The sequence below is a fragment of the Geotrypetes seraphini genome, chromosome 8, assembly GCF_902459505.1.
Source record: "Geotrypetes seraphini chromosome 8, aGeoSer1.1, whole genome shotgun sequence".
Lineage (NCBI taxonomy): Eukaryota > Metazoa > Chordata > Amphibia > Gymnophiona > Dermophiidae > Geotrypetes > Geotrypetes seraphini.
The window spans coordinates 21568610-21590195 of record NC_047091.1 but is presented as its reverse complement, the minus strand read 5'-3'; the positions used below and the strand labels follow the sequence as shown (position 1 = coordinate 21590195).

Here is a 21586-nt window from a genome sequence, read left to right as displayed (position 1 = left end):
ACACTGTAATTTGCTGATTGTACAGCTATTCTTCATTGTAAACCACCTAGAAGGCGCAAGATTATGGCGGTATAGAAAAATAAAGTTGTTATTATTATAATGATGTTTTTCCACCTGGCAGGTATGTCTTAAAAAAACAACACAGAAACAGACCAAATCCCGCAACAACTTTCAACCAACTCAGTTTTGTACCACTTTCATGCTCTGGCCATTGAGATTGAAACCCTGCTAAGCTAATTGCTTTCATCACATGCACCCCTCTCCCTGATAAAATAAATAAATAAATAACAGCAACCACTGCTGCCAAAAATATTGTGCATGGACCCAGTTTCTCAAGACAGAAGTGTCCACACTGGTACTTAAAAGTCTTAACTTTGGTTCAGATACCAGAATGCATGCAGGGGGGCTCCGTGAGTAAGGACTGGTTTCATCTCTCCAGAAGGTGGTTTATTGGCAGTTCTGCATTTCACATCTCTAATAGCTCCAGAAACCATGTGGAAATGGGATTCTGCAAGCCTCAATATCTTAGCATGTATTTATTGCTTTTTTTTAAAGAAATTCACCCAAGATGGTGCACTTGGCAATAAACAACAGTAGTAAAATTCCTATGCATCATTGTGTTGACATTGTAAGGAGCATATTTATGCTGTGATCATTATAATGTCCATACAATAAAATGGGGGACAGGCACCGGATACCAAAATTTGGAAAATTATACCTGAGGCACAAGCTGCAAATATATTGAATTATAATCATAAATTAAAATAAAAACGATATATTTTATAATTGTTTTTCTTTGTAACATAGTAGATGACGGCAGATAAAGACCCGAATGGTCCATCCAGTCTGCCCAACCTGATTCAATTTAAATTTTTTTTTTTCCTTCTTAGCTATTTCTTTGTAGACGTCTAATGCCACTTTGTGAAACACCCATGTTCATTACTGTCGGTATGCAAAAGTAGGCAATCCTGAGCACTAGATGGAAGAAAGGAGCTTTTTTCTGCAGGAGTATTGTATTATTTTCAGGTGAAATGATTCAAACTTATGACCTAACACTGAGATATCCACCTCTTTTCAATATGGGGGTTTTTTTGGGGGGAGGGAATATTAATCATTATTTAAGGCCCGTTGATTAGCCACTAGTAGGACCGATTGGCAAGATTCAAGTCCTTTTCTGTGGATGCATATCTACTTAGAATCGATTATTAACTATCAAAATGTGGAATAAATAAAGGTATTTCTATAGCGCTACCAGACGTACGCAGCGCTGTACAGAGTCACAAAAAAAGAAAGTGATTTATTGTCCTTGTATAGTAGTTGTGCTTTTCGGGAAAATATTATAACTGTGCGTAGGAGGGCTGGTTTCAAATGTTTGAAATGCGTACAAACAAAAATACACCAAAACTTTACACTGTATCGAATAAGTAGGCAAATTGAAAAGATTTTCACGGGCGCTAGGGCAGAAGTCAGACCATCTCAAGTTTGTTTCACTATCATTCCATTCATCTAAAAGCAGCCAGAGTTACGAGCCTGTGCTGCTACTGCCCTCTACTGGGCATGAGCTCAGCTTAACTAACTCCTTGAATACCTACGCCTAGATTAGAAGTTGATGCAGCTGTTGCACGTTCCTGTAATTACCCAGGCTCACCTTTAGCTGGGCAGCCGTAGTAGCAAGAAGTTTAATCAGCTATAAAGCAACGGAAAGTGATTGGCCATTTTCTCTCGCTCTCTCTTTTGTTACGTGAAAGAAGAGACAGGATTTTTCTGTTAGACGAACGCTATGGGTCGTGAAATAGTCAGAGGAACTGAAAATAGCCACTTGCTAGACCTTGCAAGTTCTAGTATCGGTTTAATTTGTTGTAGTGAGGAAGAAGGTAAATGCCAAAAGAAGTAACTCCATAGACAACGAGTGTTTCGGTTTTCATAAGCATACAGTATGATATATCTAACTTACAATCAATTGCAATGATATTTGCTATTTTTTTTAATGTTTAAAATAGTTGCTTAAATTTATTTAGAGTAGCCATGTGAACTGTTATATCGATCTATATGGCAACATGCGCGATAGAAGTTTGCCAGATCAGGGCTCTCTAAAGCTGTCTTAAGGATCTCTATAGTCAGCTAGATTTCTTGGCTATGTGCAAAACATACACGAGGAATTTGCACAAACCAAGCCTCTAATGCATGCAAATGGATCTTGATCATATTGGTTATTATGGTTATCTTGGAGACAGGGCAGGATTAACCAATAGGCCCAGTAGACACATGCCTAGGGCCCGAAATGGTCAGGGAGGCCCAATGAAGGAGGGCATCAACATTGTTTTTTCCAAATGGCGATGGGCTCCTCCAGCATCGCTTGGCAATGCGCCCCCCCTCCCCATAGATGGAAAGTAAGACAAGCAAGCAATGCAGCTAAGAAAAGCAACGGGAACTGTAATTTTGCAAGCGGCGCTGTTTGCCCAAAGCTTCCCTCTGACGCAGCTTCCTGTTTCCACCTGGGCACATGGTATGGTGGGTGAGGCGGGGTAAGGGGCCCAGTGTACTTGTGAGCCTAGGGGCCCTCGATGAGTTAATCCTACCCTGTTTGGAGACATGACTGGCTGGGGGTTTCCAGAGCTCTGGCTTTGATGATCTCCTTCCTAGAGGCTCCAACTGTGGTCACTTTTAAACTTCTCCCTATATTGAAATTAATGATCTAAACTTTGGAAAGTAGATAAAGTATATTAACATCCATTCTTACAGTCCCTGTCTTCGAGTACTGTAGTTGTGCTGTGTAGTGTTGTTTGTCATATACCCCCTTCCCCCCCCCCCTTTTACAAAGCCACGATAGCATTTTTGTAGTGCAGGCTGGTGCGCTGTTTCCGACGCTATATAATTCTGGGCGTGTTGATTATACTCCTACTGTATGTCATAATGAAGCTTATCAGTGTCTTTTGAAGACCAAGTTCTTAGGTTTTGCTTGGTCTAGTCAAGAATGACTGACTTCCAATTGTGTTGGCTAGTGGTCTTTACCATAAGCACAATGTGACAAACTTAAAAAAAAATTTCAACAAGCATAATCCTGAAGAAAGGTGAGGAGATACCAAAATGCTGTGTTCTATGGTGAGAATAATTCAGATTACAAAGAGAGGAAGAAAATGAGACAAACAAGATGATTCTGAAGAACTAGATTATGATAAAGTGCACTATGGATAATGCGACCATATGTCCCGTTTTGAACAGGGCCATACTGTTTTTAGGTAGCCTGTCCCATTGTCTCCAGGCATAGCTTCGGGCCACCCCCCCACACACCGGTACCTTTTTTTAATCCCAACGGCTGCCTCCTGTCCTGATGTCTTCCGGCAGTGACACAGCGGTATGCCTAGTCCTGTGCCGCTCACTGAATGGCTGCCGTCAATTATTAAGTTTCAAGTTTATTAGGATTTTTATAAACCGCCTATCAAGGTTATCTAAGCGGTTTTACAATCAGGTACTCAAGCATTTTCGCGAGAACTGACTGTAGCCGTTCAGTGAGCAGCGCAGGACCAGTCAGGCATGCCACTCTGCCACTGCCGGAAGACATCAGGACAGGAGGCAGCCGCCAGGATTAAAAAAAGGTACCAGTGGGGGTCTGGGGAGATTAAAAAAAGGTACGTGTGTGTGGTGGTGGGGGTCCTGTCCCATTTTGAGGGAAAAAATAAATGGTCATGTTAACTATGGAAGGTCCGTGTTACAGGTCAATTGAGTTACATTTTGATGTTGAATGATGTTGTCATTGTTACTAGTCTTCTCTTAGCAACTTTTTAGTGTGTGAGCTTTAAAAACACACCCTGGTGGGCCAATGCTCAGAACCAAACACTGAACTACTGTAGTTCCTGTATTAGAGTGGGCAGAAAACTCAGAGGACTCTAGCCTGGTAGATAAGAACATAAGATTTGCCACTACTGGGTCAGACCAGTGGTCCGCTCACGCGGCGGCCCTTAGGTCAAAAACCAGTGCCCTACTTGAATCTAGCCTTACCTGCGTATGTTCTGTTCCAGTAGGAACTTAATCAAACCTTTTCTTGAATCCTTGGAGGGTGCTTTCCCCTATAACAGCCTCCAGAAGAGCGTTCCAGTTTTCTACCACTCTCTGGGTGAAGAACTTCCTTACGTTTGTACAGAATCTATCCCCTTTCAACTTTAGAGTGCCCTCTCGTTATTCCTACCTTGGAGAGGGTGAAGAACCTGTTCTTATCTACCAAGTCTATTCCCTTCAGTATCTTGAATGTTTCGATCAAGTCCCCTCTGTCTACTCTTTTCAAAGGAGAAGAGGCCCAGTTTCTCTAGTCTCTCATTGTACGGCAACTCCCCCAGTCTCTTAACTATTTTTGTCGCTCTTCTCTGGACCCTTTCAAGTAGTAGACCCTTTCATGTCCTTCTTCATGTACGGCGACCAGTGCTGGACGCAGTATTCCAGGTGGGGGCAGTGGTCTCAAACTCAAACCCTTTGCAGGGCCACATTTTGGATTTGTAGGTACTTGGAGGGCCACAGAAAAAAATAGTTAATGTCTTATTAAAGAAATGACAATTTTGCATGAGGTAAAAACTCTATAGTTTATAAATCTTTCCTTTTGGCTGTCTTAATAATAATATTGTAATTTACTTTACTTTATAACATTTTATTGAAGAAATGCAATAAATACATAATATAACACAGTAAAATAGTCATTACATTTAAATTGACCATATTAACTTCTAATAAATGTTTATCATTCCTTCAAAATAAATTTATAATAAATTATAATAATAATTATTATAATAAATTGTAATTTATAGCTAAAGAGACATATGATCAAGAAAATGTTTTATTTTACTTTTGTGATTATGATAAACATACTGAGGGCCTCAAAATAGTACCTGGCGGGCCGCGAGTTTGAGACCACTGGGCCACTCGATGAAATTGAAGGGGGACAGGTTTAGAACAAACGCAAGGAAATTCTTTTTCACACAGAGGGTGGTGGACACATGGAACACCCTTCCGGAGGCCGTGATAGGAAATAGCACAGTACAGGGTTTCAAGGAAGACCTGGATAGGTTCCTGGAGGACAAAGGGATTGAGGGGTACAGATAAGAGTGGAAGGTTTAGAGATAAGTGTAGAGGTAGGTATAAAATTAGTCAGGGACCGCTGCTCAGGCAATATGCCTGATGGGCCGCCGCGTGAGCGGACCGCTGGGCGGGATGGACCTCTGGTCTGCCCCGGCGGAGGCGACTACTTATGTTCTTATACCATGGCCCAGTATAACAGCATGATAACCTTTTCAGATCTGTTTGTGATCTCCTTAAATCATTCTTAGTATTCTGTTTGCCTTTGATATGTAGTCAAATGAATGTTAATGAGGCAATCTCCTAATGCTCACAATAACGCTGCCTTACCGCTGAAAAAGCTTGGACTAGGCTTTAGGGGGTTTAAAGAGAGGAATTCCCATAATTCTTTCTATACAATCCGTCAGTTTTTATTTTATTTGGAAGCAGAAGGAAGCCTGTGCAAGCCCCTAAGTGCTGGTGGTGAAAGATGAACGTGTGCATGGTAGAGTAAACCCAAAAATTAAAGCACACGCTGGTGCCTGTCTTCTGCGCTTAAATATAAGCCTTTCATGTGAAACTTTTTTTTTTAAATAATAACTCATTTTTCTATACCGCCATAGTCAGGCGACTTCTAGGCGGTTCACATTGTAAGAAGGCTGGACAGTCAGCGAATGATAAGGAGCCTAAAATAGAAAAGTTACATAAACAAGGTACATACTAATTTAAGTTCCATGGGTAAAGGATACATGAAAATTGGAACTTCCTGGGAGATTGAATAGCGTTTATGGGAGGTTTGTTTTAGTTTAAGGGAGGTCTGTTTTAGTCAATGAATTTGTCGAATAGAGCGGTTTTTATTGCTTTTCGGAATGCATTGTAAGTCAGTTTGGATTCATTTATGCAGTTTTGCAACCAGACTTGTTGTCTATTCGCTTGGAACATGAAGGTTCTATCCGGGAAGGATTTGTATCTGCAGCCTGAGATCTTTGGATAGGCAAAGATGTTTTTGTTTCTGGTAGTTCGTGTGGGGTTGTGCAGAACGAAGTGAGTTTGCAGGTAGGAAGGTGCTAGTCCCCAGACTTGCTTGAAACAGATACATGCAAATTTGAATAGTATTTGCGCTTCTGTTGGTAACCCTAGTGTAGTTTTTTGTAGTAGGGGCTGATGTGGTCTTTTTTTCTCAGTCCGAAGATTAAGCGAACAGCGGTGTTTTGTACTAATCTCAATTTTTTTACTGTTTTTTGTTTTTTTTTTTGGAATACCCAGGTAAATGATTTTACAGTAGTCAAGGAGGGATAGGATCAGCGATTGCACCAGCAATCTGAAGGATGTTGGTTCGAAGTATTTTTTTATGGTCCTTAGTTTCCATAGCGTGTAAAAACATTTTTAAAGCTTATTTTAAGGTACAGAATGATGCCATTGTGTGCTTCAGTTCCTGGTTTGCTTGGACATGCACACAAAGGCTGTGTATGCACCAGGCAGGCTTCTCCCCCTTAATGTCCAAATGCTCAAAGCAATACATGTAACTTGCATGCTATTAATTTTGAACATTGACATTTTTTCTGTACTGTTCCACAATATTTTCCAGGGGCTGGTTTTGAGCATGGGGGCTGAATTGGAAAGATGGGACTAATTCTGTCAGGGCTCTCTGCATAAGGAAATCAGTGTGGTTGGTGTTTTGTTTTTATGAGGGCATTTATAAATTAAGGATTTTCAATCCAGTCCTCTGGTCACACCTAGCTAGTCAGGTATATAGGAGACCTGAGAATACTAAGTTCTGCATTAACCACACAAGCCTCGGATACTTATGATTTTAAAGTGTTAGAGGCTTGCGCAGATGAGGGCGGAGCTTAGGCATTGGTGACATTATGACATCACAATCTGAACTCTAGGATGTTGCTACTTGGGATTTTAAAGGGTTTGAGGCTGGTGCGGATGAGGACAGAGCTTAGGCATTGGTGGAATGAGGCATTATGACATCATAATCTCAGCTCTAGAATGTTGCTACTTAGGATTTTAAGTGTTTGAGGCTTGTGCGGATGAGGACAGAGCTTAGGCATTGGTGGAAAGAGGCATTATGACATCACAATCTCAGCTCTAGAATGTTGCTACTTAGGATTTTCAAGTGTTTGAGGTTTGTGCGGACGAGGACGGAGCTTAGGCATTGGTGGAATGAGGCATTATGACATCACAACCTGAGCTCTACAATGTTGCTACTTAGGATTTTAAAGGGTCTGAGGCTTGTGCAGACGAGGACGGAGCTTAGGCATTGGTGGAATGAGGCATTATGACATCACAATCTGAGCTCTAGAATGTTGCTACTTAGGATTTTCAATTGTTTGAGGCTGGTGCGGATGAGGACGGGAAAAACGTGCCCCGTGCCATTCTATTACGACTGTACACAAGATGCATTTATATGTGCGGAAACCCTAAGCGAGTGTCCCGCGAGGCCTGGGCGGGGCTGCAGGCTCTGCCCTGTTGTCTGGGGTTGCACGCACTGAACAGGAGCGCTTCCTCGCAACTCCGCCCTCAACTGCCGCTACGGCTGCGCGCGGCGCTCTCTGACGTTCGCCAGGTGACGACGTCGCGCCGCGCGGCTGCGTCCTGGGAGGTGAGAGGCGGGCGAGCTCGCGCGCACACGCACGCTCCTTTCCTTCCTTCTGTTGTGGCTCTCGCGCGCGCTCCCCGCCGTTCGCTCGCGCGCCTGCCGTGTGTGTGTGTGTGAGCGGAGCTTGATCGCTGTGGTCGTCGCCGGCGGCTCCCCCTCCTCTTCGTCGCCTCCCCTCCCCGTTTCGCGCAGGTTTGGGGCCGCGGGACGAGTAGACGGAGACCCCGGAGGAAGGCCGCGGGGCCGCCGCCGCCTCCCCCTCGCCCTCCCCCTCGCGGCGGCCGCAGCCGCCCCCTCCCGTCCTCGCGCTCGGAGCCCCCCCAGGAGCAACTATTCCGGAGAAAAAGGGCCTCGCGGAGAGGACCGCCGCGGGCATGGAGGCGCTGGGCCCCGGGCCAGGTGAGTGGGGGAGGGGGAGGACGGGACCCCGAGAGCCAGGCCCAAGCCCTCAGAAGAAAGGGGGCGGGGCTTGATGCCCATTGGCTGCCCCTTGCCACCTATTAGAGAGGAGGACGCGGGGCCAGGTCGCTTCCCGTCCAGGCTTGAATGAAGTTCATCCTAGTGCCCGGTGGGTGGCGTTTTATGAAGGGGGCAATGCAGAACGACAGACGGGGTAACTAAGCGCCTTCTGTAATGTTCAAAAGGCCTGTGGGAGGTTACCATTTGGTGAAATTGCCCAATGAAAATGACCCTTCCCTGGCACAAGTGAAAGTGTGTGCTCAGTGCTGGGGTACTTGAATCAAAGCACTTTACATTACCCAGAGTCACAATGAGCTGCAGTGGGAATTGAACCTAGTTCCCCCAGGTTCTCAGGCTGCTGAACTAACCACTAGGCTGCTCCTCCACTTCCTGGTGCCTTTAGAATGAAAGTAGGAAGTTGTGGGAAGGCTGTATTATCACACCTACTGTAACATACCTTATAGCTGGATTGGCCACTGTTAGAAACAGGTTAAGTACCTGGAATGTTCCCAATAAGTAGTAAGAGTCCATTTGTCCATTCTACCCTATTAACCTCCAAGTCTTGTTGTAATAAATCTATTCACTTTTCCAAATACTTTTAAACTCAGCTGCGATTAAAGCTTGGTTATATATTGAGTGAAAGTTATTTTCCCCTATTTGTTTTAAATGTACTACTGTACTTTGTATTTTCATGACATTTGACCAGATCTTTTATATTTTTTTGAAAGACTAAAAAAAAAAATCCTGATTTGTATTACCCATTCCACTCTACTCACAATTTATTTCTCTTGTCTTGTACAATAATCTTTGTACATAGATTTCTGGGTCAGCCCTTACATGATATAGCAGGACTGAGTAGGCGCCCAAATTCCATTTATTTTGTATTTAAGAGATGGAAAAATAACTGCATGTGCCAACAGTTTTACAGTTTGACACGGTTTCTGAATTCTAATTTTTATGAGACTTCATTTTCAGCTCGTGAATATGGGGATTTATTTTTTTAAATTAGATTCTTGCTATATACTGCTTTTCTGTGGAACAATCAAAATGGTGTACACAATATTCAGGTACGTTGTCCTTAGTGGACTCACTTATCTTATTTTTTTTCTATCTAGGGTAGTGGAGGGTTAAGTGACTTGTCCAGGGTCACAGGGAGCCACAGTGGGGATCAAACCCAGTTCCCTTGACTAATTATTGCTTTTCTGGCATGTAAAACTTCTCTAGCCTCTGAACACACTACCAAAACTCTTATCCACGCTCTCATCACCTTGCGCTTAGACTACTGCAACATAGTTCTCTCAGGCCTACCGCTCACCCATCTTCAATCCGTTCAACATGCTGCCGCTCTTCTCATTACCCCTCTCCCCATCCATTTCCAAATACAGTTCAAACTCCTCTTACTGACTTATAAGTGCATTCACTCTGAAGCCCCTCAATATCTCTCTCCACTTATTTCCCTCTATGCTCCTCCCTATGAACTCCGTTCATCGGGCAAGCCCCTCTTATCAAGTTTCAAGTTTATTGGTTTTTTATACCCCGATCATAAAACAAATATCTGACCGGTTAACAATAAAATTTAAATAGGAAAGAAAGATATATTTAATTGTGTTTAGAGAGAGTAATGAGAAAAATAGAAACATATAAAACGTATAGACGATCCGGACAGTGAGGGTAAGTGGGAAGGTTAGGAAAAAGTTACATAATCTTAGGAGAAATGAGATAGAGGGAAGGGATATAACACAGGGGGCGGGGGTGCCTGGTATGAGTGATATGCTCTGAGGATGATAATTAGATTGAAAAAGAAATCAAGAAGTGGACAAGGAAAAAATTAAGATTTAGCATAGGCATCTTTAAATAGATAAGTTTTAAGAATAGTCTTAAATTTTGGTAATTGAATTTCGTCCCGAAGAAATTGGGGGAGAGAGTTCCATAATGTGGGTGCAGTTATGGCGAAGTTAGTATTCCTGGTGTAAAAGGATTCTTTTAGAGAAGGAATGAAAAGGAGTTTTTGATCAGATGATCTTAAGGAACGAGGAGAACTTTGGGGGATTAAAAGTTTATCAAGAAATAGGGGTAGGTGTGAGTGTTTGATTTTGAAAGTAAGTAATATGATTTTATAAAGTATCCGATGAGAGACGGGGAGCCAATGAGCCTCTTTGAAAAGAGGAGTGACATGTACCCTTCTCTTCTTCTGCCAACTCAAGACTCCCTCCCTTCTTTCTTGCCGCTCCATATGCCTGAACAGGCTATCTGAATCAATATGTCATGCTCCATACCTAGCAGTATTCAAATCCAAGCTAAAAGCCCACTTTTTTTAAGCTGCTTTCAATTCTTAACTACGGTACTTTCACTGCTTTCAGATACCTATATCCACTGTATCATTTCCTCTGCCATAATCTCGCCAACCCTGAAATGTCCTGTCTGTCAAATTAGATTGTTAGTTCTTCAAGCAGAGACTGTCTATTATAAATGTACAGTGCTGTGTACGTCTTTCAGTGCTATTCAAATGATAAATAATACTTGTAGCCTTCAGTTGAACAAATAGAGCTTGAATATCGTGCCATAATTTATGGTCAACTGTTAAGATTTTATCGTACAGGCCCTTTTTTCCTGAATTGCTGCATAATTGGGATTTATTTATTCATTTATTTAAAACACTTGTAGCCCGCATATCAACCATTTATGCAGATAGCGATACATACATAATTAAAACAAAACATTACATACATAATAAAGCAAAACATAGCAGATTATTAAAATAACAGCATACAATAAACAACTTACACATGTCTTAAAATAAAAAGCTAAGCAATTACAAGGTTAAAAAGTAATCAAATTTTGAAAAGCCAAGTCGGGAAAAAAGTAGGTTTACAAACTTCCGAAATGCCAAAAAATCAGAGGTCAGATGGATAGAATCTGGAAAAGTTTCATTGTAAAGTTCTGGCTACTTGGAACATAACATGATTGATTTGCAACTTTGGTGACAGAGATGAGATAGGTGGAATGGTGGCAGGGATATGAAAGAGGTTTAATTGAACCTCACGCTACTCATTTGTATAGAAATACAGAAAGGTATGGTGGGTGGGATATGAGGTTTCATGTTGGGGCTTGTGACATTCTTAAATTGGTTTTGGCTTGTAATGACCTAAATGAATGTAAAACAATCCTATCAGTATGTGAAGAACTGCAACTATTTCAGTTAACATGGTTTTGCAGTTTAAAACTGGTAGCATCTTGTACATATTGGTGGTCATTTTACAAGGGCCATTCATGTTTTGAAACTTGCCTAAACATCTAGGTTCACATTTTGCAAAATTCGGAAATCCCATTGGCACACACTCCGTGTGTTTTGACATGCAAGGTCCGGGCATGGCTAGATCACATTTAGTCCCCATTTCAGAAGGGAAATATGCTTTCAAGCATGTATAGGTTTTTGTATACTGTTCCAACTGAGCAGCGTTCCACTGGGATAAGGGGTGGTTGCCACCCCAGCCTCTGAGCCAAACTGGAAAAGGGCTATGACTCTTTCTGACAGCATCAGGAACATACAGGTATATATACTAAGAAATGCAGTACATCCTTGCTATTTAAAATTGACCTGCTTCTAAATACCTACTTGAATGTATTCATATACCTTCTTATACAAACTTATAAATATACATATATACATCCATATTGTGTACTTTTGATACTCCTACTTCAGTTGGCACTTGGTGTCTGTATCATGACCTATGTTTGTCTTGGAAGTACTAACTTCCTGATAAATCTAGTTTCTGTGCTATAATTACCATCCCCTGTTCCTACTGTTTATTCTATAGATGTTCCTAGTGGGGACTAGCCAACTGTCTCCTGTTGTATTGGCTATAATATTCTGTGCAGTGGATGGTCTTCATCCCTTTCTTTAATTTTCTGGTGTCCTTTTCTAGTTTTAGTTCCTTGTGAAGGGCATTCCACCACCTTGGAGCCATCACTAAGAAATGTATGAGCAATTTGTTCAGGTGCTCAGTTAGAGGGAGCATACAGTAGGTCATAGTGACCTAGTCTCCATCTTAGTTGAAAATTCTTTGATAGTTTTATCAAAGTCTGTCTCCTATTGTATACACATGCAGCCCTATAAGTGGGAAGTTGGAGAATACAGTGCAGTTCTGTTCTTAACATCTGATTTTTAGACTTTAATGGGTTTGAGGTGGTAGTAGTAGTACTATTTATTATTTCTATAGCACTGAAAGATGTACACAGCGCTGTATATTTTAACATACAATAGACAGTCTCTGCTCAGGAGAGCTTACAATCAAATTTAGACAGGATATTTCAGGTTTGGGGAGATAATGGTAGAGGAAATGATACGGTGGGTATTGGTATCTGACAGCAGTGAGTGGGAGTTAGGAGTTAACAGCAGTTTCAAAAAAGTGGGCTTTTAGCTGAATCAATACATCATGCTAGGGATGGAGCATGATGTATTGATTCAGGCAGCCTGTTCCAGGCATATGGAGTGGCAAAAGAAGGGAAGGAGTCTAGAGTTGGCAGTGGAAGAGAAGGGTACAGATAAGAGGGGTTGACTGTTGAACAGAGATCACGGGGAAGGGGGGGTGGGAGCAATGGGGGAGATAAGGAGAGATATTGGGGGGTTTCAGAGCGAATGCACTGGTAAGTCTGCAACTGTCTTCAGAAATGGATGAGGAGCCAATGAAGTGACTTGAGAGGGGTAATGTGAGAATAGCGGCTCTCACGGAATGTCGTGGAACAGATTGAAGAGGTGAGAGATGGGTGCGCGGGAGGCCTGAGAAATACATTGCAGTAGTCTAAGCGCAAGGTGATGAGACCAAGGATAAGGGTTTTGGTAGTGTGTGCAGAGAGAAGAGGATGGATTTTGGTAATATTATAGAGGAAGCAATAGGATTTGGTGGTTTGTTGGATCTGAGTAGAGAAGAGGAGAGAGGAGTCAAGATCAGGTTGCAAGCTGACAAGACAGGGCAAAGGATAGTGTTATCCACAGACATAGAGAACGGGGAGAGATGAGTTTAGGCGGAAAGATAAGGAGTTCAGATTTAGCCATATTCAGTTTGAGATGGCGGTAGATAGAAGGCAAAGATCACTTCTGCCTGTCCAAGTAAGATTTGCTGATCCTAAAGTATGATGACTACAGAACATAAGCAATGCCTCCGCTGGGTCAGACCCGAGGTCCATCGTGCCCAGCACTCCGCTCACGCGGCGGCCCAACAGGTCCAGGACCTGTGCAGTAATCCTCTATTTATACCCTTCTATCCCCTTTTCCAGGAGAAAACTGTCCAATCCTTTCTTAAACCCCAGTACCGTACTCTGCCCTATTACGTCCTCTGGAAGCGCATTCCAGGTGTCCACCACACGTTGGGTAAAGAAGAACTTCCTAGCATTTGTTTTGACTGTCCCCTTTCAACTTTTCCGAATGCCCTCTTGTTCTTTTATTTTTTGAAAGTTTGAAGAATCTGTCCCTCTCTACTCTCTCTATGCCCTTTATGATCTTATAAGTCTCTATCATATCCCCTCTAAGTCTCCTCTTCTCCAGGGAAAAGAGACCCAGTTTCTCCAATCTCTCAGCGTATGAAAGGTTTTCCATCCCTTTTATCTCCTCTGAACCCTCTCGAGTAACGCCATATCCTTCTTAAGGTACGGCGACCAATATTGGACGCAGTATTCCAGATGCGGGCGCACCATCGCCCGATACAACGGCAGGATAACTTCTTTCGTCCTGGTTGTAATACCCTTCTTGATTATACCTAGCATTCTATTCGCTTTCTTAGCGGCCGCTGCGCACTGTGCCGTCGGCTTCATTGTCATATCCACCATTACCCCCAAGCCCCTTTCCAGGGTACTCTGTCATTATCCCAGGACAAGCAGGCATGATATTCTCACACATGGGTGACGTCATCTACGGAGCCCCAGCGCGGACAGCTTTTCAAGCAAACTTGATTGAAGTTTCAAGTTTGCACACTGCACCACGCATGTGCTAGCCTTCTTGCCCACTAGAGGGCGCATCCCCACCTCGTGGTCCTCAGTTCTAATTCATCCGCGGAGCCAGAAGCCCTGTGGATTTTTTAGTGCTCTTTTGCCTTCTGTCGCCGCGGCTGTGTAGGTTTTTTCGACGCGGTCGCTGCGTTTTTTCTCTTCTTTAATTTGCTTCTCTTTGATTTTCAAAAAAAAAAAAAAAAAAAAAAAACGTGTTATATTTTTTGCGCTCCGGGGGCTCCCGGTAGCCACGGCCGAGGAACCTCGTTCGTTCCCGGCCCCTTTTTGGGCCTATGTCCCGGCCCGTTACGGGATTCAAAAAGTGCGGCACTTGTGACCGGCTGTTGTCGATCACAGATCCCCACAGGCGTTGTCTGCGGTGCTTGGGGCCCCATCACCCGACCGACTCCTGTTTGAAGTGTGGGACCTTTCAAAAAAGGGCTCTCACGCGTCGCATTGCCCGCATGGCGGAACTTTTTTCTCCCGACGTCCCGACGGGGATGGCCTCGAGCTCGGCCTCGGCTTCGGCCCCGGCCTCGACCTCGACCTCGACATCGGGCCCTCCTGCCTCGCCTTGACCCTCGGTGCCCTCGAAGCAGGTTGCCTCGTCCAGCAAGGCCTCGGGTAAGTCTCCACTTCCCTCCTCAGCTCCTGGATCCAAGAAGCCACCCTCGGGCGCCTCATCGGCGGTTGGGTCTGCCTCCGCCCAGCCCAGGGTGTCTAAATCGATAGCCCCGAGGGAATACTCGAGACCGAGGTCGCCCTCTGTGGAGCATCGACAGGTGCTGCCCCAGGGTATGTCCATCCCTGTGTTTCAGGACTTGCTCCGGGCTTTGATCGCCTCGGAGCTGTCCGGGGCCATTGAGCACCTGCAGCAGGCTTCGGCCTCGACTGCCTCGGCCTCGACTGCCCCGCAGTTGGCGACCTCGGCCTCAGGTACCGGGGCTTCGGCCGCCGAGGCACCTGCCGCCTCGACCTCGGCTTTGGCCTCGGACCGGGCCTCGATGGGACAGCCTGAGCGTAGCGTCAGGCCCAAGGACAAGCTGCGCCGAGTGCGGCGGATCTCCTCTACCTCGTCCTCGAGGTCCTCGCGGGGCTCCTCGCCTTCGGGTAGACCTCGGGCGAGGCGCCGACCGAGGAGAGCCAAGCGGTCTCGGGTCTCGCCTCGCGGACGCGGGCGCTCATCGCCTCCCGAGGGCGAGTCCTTGCGAGTCGAGGAGCTCCGAATGGATAATCCAAAACTTTTTCGGTCCCCGTGCAGAGAGGGTTCCCGTGCCTCCTCGACGGGGCGGAAGGGACGGACCTCGATTCCCCGCACCCCGGGGGGTTCCCCCAGGGGCTCGTTCCAGCGGGCTGGGTCCCCGACCCCCTCGAGGTCACGGGACCGTGCCTCGTGGGGTTCGGGATCTGCCAGGGAGCCGAGGTACTCCCGCGAGGCTTCTCCCTTTGCCTCGGCGGGGAGATCTAGGACTCCTTCTCCTCCCGCCAGAACTTCGTCTTTTACGAAGTTCGTCCATGACATGGCGGGGGCGTTAGGGGTGGACTTATCGGCGGGTTCCCACCATTCCAAGGAATATTTGGAGGAGCAGGACCTTCCCACTCCCCAGAGGGAATCTCCTCGCCTCCCGCTGAACAAGGTCTTACATCAGACCTTGCTGAAAAACTTGGAGGCTCCTCTTACAGTCACGGTCGTGCCCACCAAGATGGAGGCGAAATACCGGACCATTCCGCCTAAGGGGTTCGAGAAGGGGCAACTCTCGCACCAATCAATCCTGGTGGAGTCGGCCCTTAAGAGGTCACAACCCTCTCGGGTGTCTGCTGCGGTCCCCCCTGGGAGGGAAGGTAGGACCCTCGATAAGTTTGGCCGTCGCCTCTATGCTAATTCACTCATGGCGACGCGGGTCCTTAATTATGCCTTTTCATACTCGTCCTATTTAAGGTCTATGGTCAAGGACATGCCTGAATTCCAGGGGGTGATCCCGGCTTCGCACAAGGACAGGTTCGCCACCTTTATGTCGAACCTTTCACAGCTGCGCCTCTACCTCTTCCATGCGGTATTCGACGCCTTTGAGCTCGCCTCGAGGGTATCGGCCTGCGCGGTGGCGATGCGTCGCCTGGCGTGGCTGCGTACCCTCGAGATGGACTCCAACCTGCAGGAGCGATTGGCAAATTTGCCCTGCGTGGGGTCGGAGTTGTTCGACGACTCCTTAGAGGCGGCGACTAAGAGGCTGTCTGATCAGGAGCGTTCGCTTGCGTCCCTTGTCCGCCCCAAGCCTAGGGCCTCGCAACAAAGGCCTTTTCGGCAGCCTCCGAGGCGGTATCCTCAGAAGACGACACCAGCCTTTTCTAGGCCTCCGCCCCGACGACCACCCCAGCAGGGTAGGGGAGGTCCCTCCAAGCCCGCTACGCAGGCTGCGTCCAAGCCCGCGCCGTCCTTTTGACGGGATGAGCGGTTGGGGGCGGGCCCTCACCGCATCTCTGCCACATTCCCTTCCCATCGGGGGTCGACTCTCGGCTTTTGCCCGAGCTTGGACGGAAGTTACGTCAGACGCATGGGTGCTCCGGACCATCTCAGAGGGCTATTCGCTCAACTTCTCCAGGCAGCCTCCGGACATGCCTCCCGGGGCTTGCCCGCCCAATCGGAGCCAGTTGGCCCTTCTCCAGGAGGAAGCCAGGTCCTTGTTGAGCCTCCGAGCAGTCGAACTGGTTCCTTGCGACCAGAGGGGTCGGGGGTTTTACTCCCGTTACTTTTTGGTCCCAAAAAAGACCGGGGACTTGCGCCCCATTTTGGACCTTCGGAAGCTCAACAAGTTCCTGGTCCGGGAGAAGTTCCGTATGTTATCGCTTCCGATTCTGTATCCCCTCCTGGAGGAGGGGGATTGGATGTGCTCCCTGGACTTGAAGGAAGCGTATACCCATGTTCCGGTGCATCCCGACTTTCGCAAATTCTTGAGATTTCAAGTGGGGGAGTGGCACCTTCAGTACCGGGTCCTCCCTTTCGGCCTGGCTTCGTCCCCTCGGGTGTTCACGAAGTGCATGGTGGTGGCCGCGGCTGCCCTGCGCTCCCGGGGGTTGCAGGTCTTTCCCTATCTGGACGATTGGCTCATCAAAGCCCCGACCAGGGAGGGAGTTATTTCAGCGACCCAACAGACTATTTCACTTCTTCAGGGTCTAGGGTTCGAAGTGAACTTTCCCAAGTCTCAATTGTGCCCGACTCAGTCGCTGCAGTTTATAGGAGCCGTGCTGGACACGGTTCTCCTCCGAGCGTTCCTCCCAACTCCTCGGTTGGAGGCTCTGCTGCGCTTGGGTCGGCAGATCTCGCTGAGGCCTGTCGTGTCGGCTCAGCGCATGATGGTGCTTCTGGGTCACATGGCTTCGACGGTCCAGGTGACTCCGTTCGCCCGCTTGCATCTGAGGCTCCCTCAGTGGACGTTGGCCTCGCAGTGGCGCCAGGATCGCGACCCGGTGTCTCGCCTAATAACGGTGACTCCTTCTTTGAGACGCTCGCTCCGTTGGTGGACCAACTCTTCCAATCTTTCCGGGGGTTTGCTCTTTCGCGTTCCTCCGCATCGCACAGTCCTGACCACGGACTCTTCGGAGTATGCGTGGGGGGCACATGTCGACGGTCTTCGCACACAGGGCCTATGGTCGGCCGCGGACCGTCGGTGTCACATCAATGTGTTGGAGCTGCGTGCTATTTACCTGGCTGCTCGAGCTTTCGGGCATCTCCTGCGCAATCAAATAGTGCTCGTCAGGACGGACAACCAAGTGGCCATGTATTATGTAAACAAACAAGGGGGCACGGGCTCTTGGCCTCTGTGCCAGGAAGCCCTGCGCCTGTGGACTTGGGCAGTCTCTCAGAACATTTTCTTGCGTGCGGTTTACATTCAGGGAGAGATGAATTGTCTGGCAGACAAGCTCAGTCGTCTTCTCCAGCCGCACGAGTGGTCGCTGAACTCCCGGGTTCTACGCGAGGTCTTCGACCGTTGGGGGACTCCTCAGGTGGATCTGTTTGCCTCACCCGAGACTCACAAACTACCGCTCTACTGTTCTCGGATGTTTTCCCGGGAACGCCTCGAGGCCGATGCATTTCTTCTCGACTGGGAAGGGAGGTTCCTTTATGCGTTCCCTCCGTTTCCCCTGATCTTGAGAACGCTGGTGCATCTCAAATTAACCGGAGCCACTATGATTCTCATTGCGCCTCGTTGGCCCAGACAGCACTGGTTTTCCCTGCTGCTTCAACTCAGTGTCCGGGAACCTCTGCTTCTGCCTGTCTTTCCCTCTCTGCTGTCTCAGAGTCAGGGTTCGCTGTTGCATCCCAATCTTCAGTCTTTACATCTGACGGCTTGGTTCCTTTCCCCTTGACTTCGGTTCCTGTTTCTCAGTCAGTACGGGAAATTCTGGAGGCCTCGCGGAAGGTCTCGACTAGACTTTGTTATTCCCAGAAGTGGACCAGATTTTCATCCTGGTGCTTCTCGAACCACCTGGACCCGAGTTCGGTGCCCGTGTCTTCGGTGCTGGAATATCTGTTGCATCTGTCGAATTCTGGTCTGAAGACGACTTCCATTCGAGTACATCTTAGCGCTATCGCAGCATTCCATCAACATCTCGAGGGTCGTCCCCTCTCTTTACATCCTCTGGTTTCTCGTTTCATGAGGGGTCTTGTGAATGTCCATCCTCCTCTGAAACCTCCTCCTGTAGTGTGGGATCTTAATGTGGTCTTGGCTCAACTGATGAAGCCGCCTTTTGAGCCCATAGACAAATCTCTCCTTAAGTTTCTCACTTGGAAAGTGGTCTTTTTGATTGCGCTTACCTCCGCTCGTCGGATAAGCGAGCTGCAGGCTTTGGTTGCGGATCCCCCTTTCACGGTGTTCCATCATGACAAGGTGGTTCTCCGCACCCATCCTAAATTTTTGCCTAAGGTTGTGTCTGATTTCCACCTCAATCAGTCCATTGTTCTTCCGGTATTTTTCCCGAAGCCCCACTCTCATCCTGGTGAGGCGGCGCTTCACACGCTTGACTGTAAGAGGGCGTTGGCTTTTTATCTCCAACGTACTAAGTCTCATCGGAAGGTTCCTCAATTGTTTTTGTCCTTTGATCCTAATCGGGTGGGACATCCTGTTTCCAAGCGCACCTTGTCCAACTGGTTAGCTGCTTGTATTTCCTTTTGCTACGCTCAGGCTGGTCTCCCGCTCTCGGGTCGAGTCACGGGGCATAAGGTCCGAGCGATGGCAGCTTCGGTTGCTTTCCTCCGATCCACTCCTATGGAGGACATATGTAAAGCTGCCACTTGGTCTTCGGTTCATACGTTCACCTCCCACTATTGTCTGGACACTTTGTCCAGAAGCGACGGCCGGTTTGGCCAGTCGGTGTTACGTAACCTGTTTTCATGAATTGCCATCCTCCCACCGGCCCTTTTTTGGTTAGCTTGGAGGTCACCCATGTGTGAGAATATCATGCCTGCTTGTCCTGGGATAAAGCACAGTTACTTACCGTAACAGGTGTTATCCAGGGACAGCAGGCATATATTCTCACAACCCGCCCACCTCCCCGGGGATGGCTTCTTTGCTTGCTATGGAACTGAGGACCACGAGGTGGGGATGCGCCCTCTAGTGGGCAAGAAGGCTAGCACATGCGTGGTGCAGTGTGCAAACTTGAAACTTCAATCAAGTTTGCTTGAAAAGCTGTCCGCGCTGGGGCTCCGTAGATGACGTCACCCATGTGTGAGAATATATGCCTGCTGTCCCTGGATAACACCTGTTACGGTAAGTAACTGTGCTATAACATCCCTCCCATCGTATAGTTGTACCTCGGATTTCTGCTTCCCACATGCAATACTTTACATTTCTCAACGTTGAACTTCATCTGCCATCTCGTCGCCCAATCCCCTAGTTTGTTCAGATCCCTTTGCAATTCTTCGCAGTCATCTTTAGTCCGAGCTCCACTAAATAATTTGGTGTCGTCCGCAAATTTTATTATCTCACACATCGTCTCTGTTTCTTGATCATTTATGAATATATTAAATAGTAGCGGCCCAAGCATCGAGCCCTGCGGAACACCACTCATGACCCTCCTCCAGTCTGAGTAGTGGCCCTTTACCCCTACCCTCTGTTTCCTACCCGCCAACCAGTTTCTGATCCATCTATGTACGTCTCCGTCCACCCCATGGTTCTTCAGTTTCTGGAGTAGATGCTCGTGAGGCACCTTGTCAAAGGCTTTTTTGAAATCAAGATATACGATGTCTATGGGGTCTCCTTTGTCCATCCGTTTGTTGATTCCTTCGAAGAAGTGCAATAAGTTAGTTAAGCACGATCTCCCCCTGCAGAAACCATGTTGGCTTGGTATCAGAAGTTTGTTTCTTTCCAAATGTTTATCGATGTTTTCTTTTATCAGTGCTTCCGCCATTTTCCCCGGAATTGAAGTCAGGCTCACCGGCCTGTAGTTTCCCGGGTCACCTCTTGATCCCTTTTAAAGATGGGCGTGATGTTGTCTATCTTCCAATCCTCCGGGATCACGCCTGTTTTCAGAGATAAGTTGCAAATTTGCTGCAGTAGTTCTGCTATCTCCTCCTTTAATTCCTTCAGAACCCTTGGATGAATTCCGTCCGGACCCGGGGATTTGTCAGTTTTTAGTTTTTCTATCTGCCACATTGATCATCCAAAATATGATTTCTTCAGTACAATCTCCCTTTTTTGAGAATGGACCCTCAAAAGTGCTTGCAGTGAGCAAATTTAAAATGATATGCATATATTGCACTGAAGTAATTGCATGGGACATTGTTTAATCTGACTGACTTACAAACACCCAGTGCAACCATTTATGTTTTGGTAACTTGCTGGTTTGATTCTGACAGTGTTTCACTTTATCTGGAAGCTCAGACATAAGACTTGCCATATGGGATTGGACTAAAAGTCCATCTAGTTCAGTATCCTGCTTCTGAGTGGTTGGTTTAGGTCAAAAGTACCCAGCAGAACCGACAGGGTGAGGCAAAATAATAACCCCCTTGAATGTTGTTTTCTCAGCAACTGCTTGGAAATTCAATATGAATGTAACTCTACGTTTATGTACCAAGTGGAATGAGTTTCTTTTAAACTTTGTGGTGTGACCACCCAGTGATTTTATTTTATTTTTTTGCACATTCAAAAATGTTTGCACTGTAAAACAATTTTTCTTGGGGGAGGGGGGTGCATCTGAGATACCAGCTCACTGTTAATGTCAGTGACAGACTTGTCTAGGGAGCAATTTTAGAGGCTTATCACAAACTCCACCCAAAGCTTCAAGGAAGCTCTGCAGATCTGGGACAGCCTTCCACAGACTGATCAACAAAACTTAACTTCCCAGTGCATCTGAAAGCCTGTGTTTAAGACTGGGGCTGGACTCTTTGAGCATTCATAATGACCGAAATTCTGACACATTGAATTTATTGTTTGAAAGACATTTTACTGTTCTAACTCAAAGCATTTTTAAGTTGTAAAAATAGCTAGTTAGTAA

General features: G+C 46.6%; 1 protein-coding gene across 2 annotated transcripts in view; it reads left to right on the top strand.

The window, feature by feature from the left end:
- Positions 1-1690: 1690 nt before the first annotated feature.
- Positions 1691-21586, top strand: part of LOC117365070 (protein argonaute-4) — an 85925-nt gene continuing 66029 nt past the window's right edge. The window contains exon 1 of one of the 2 annotated variants that reach the window (XM_033954983.1): positions 1691-1874. In XM_033954983.1, coding sequence (XP_033810874.1) covers positions 1781-1874 — 94 coding nt within the window. In that variant the 5' untranslated portion in view covers positions 1691-1780. Of the gene's footprint in view, positions 1875-7652; positions 8051-21586 lie in introns of those variants that run through there. The other variant, XM_033954984.1, reaches the window with a different exon arrangement.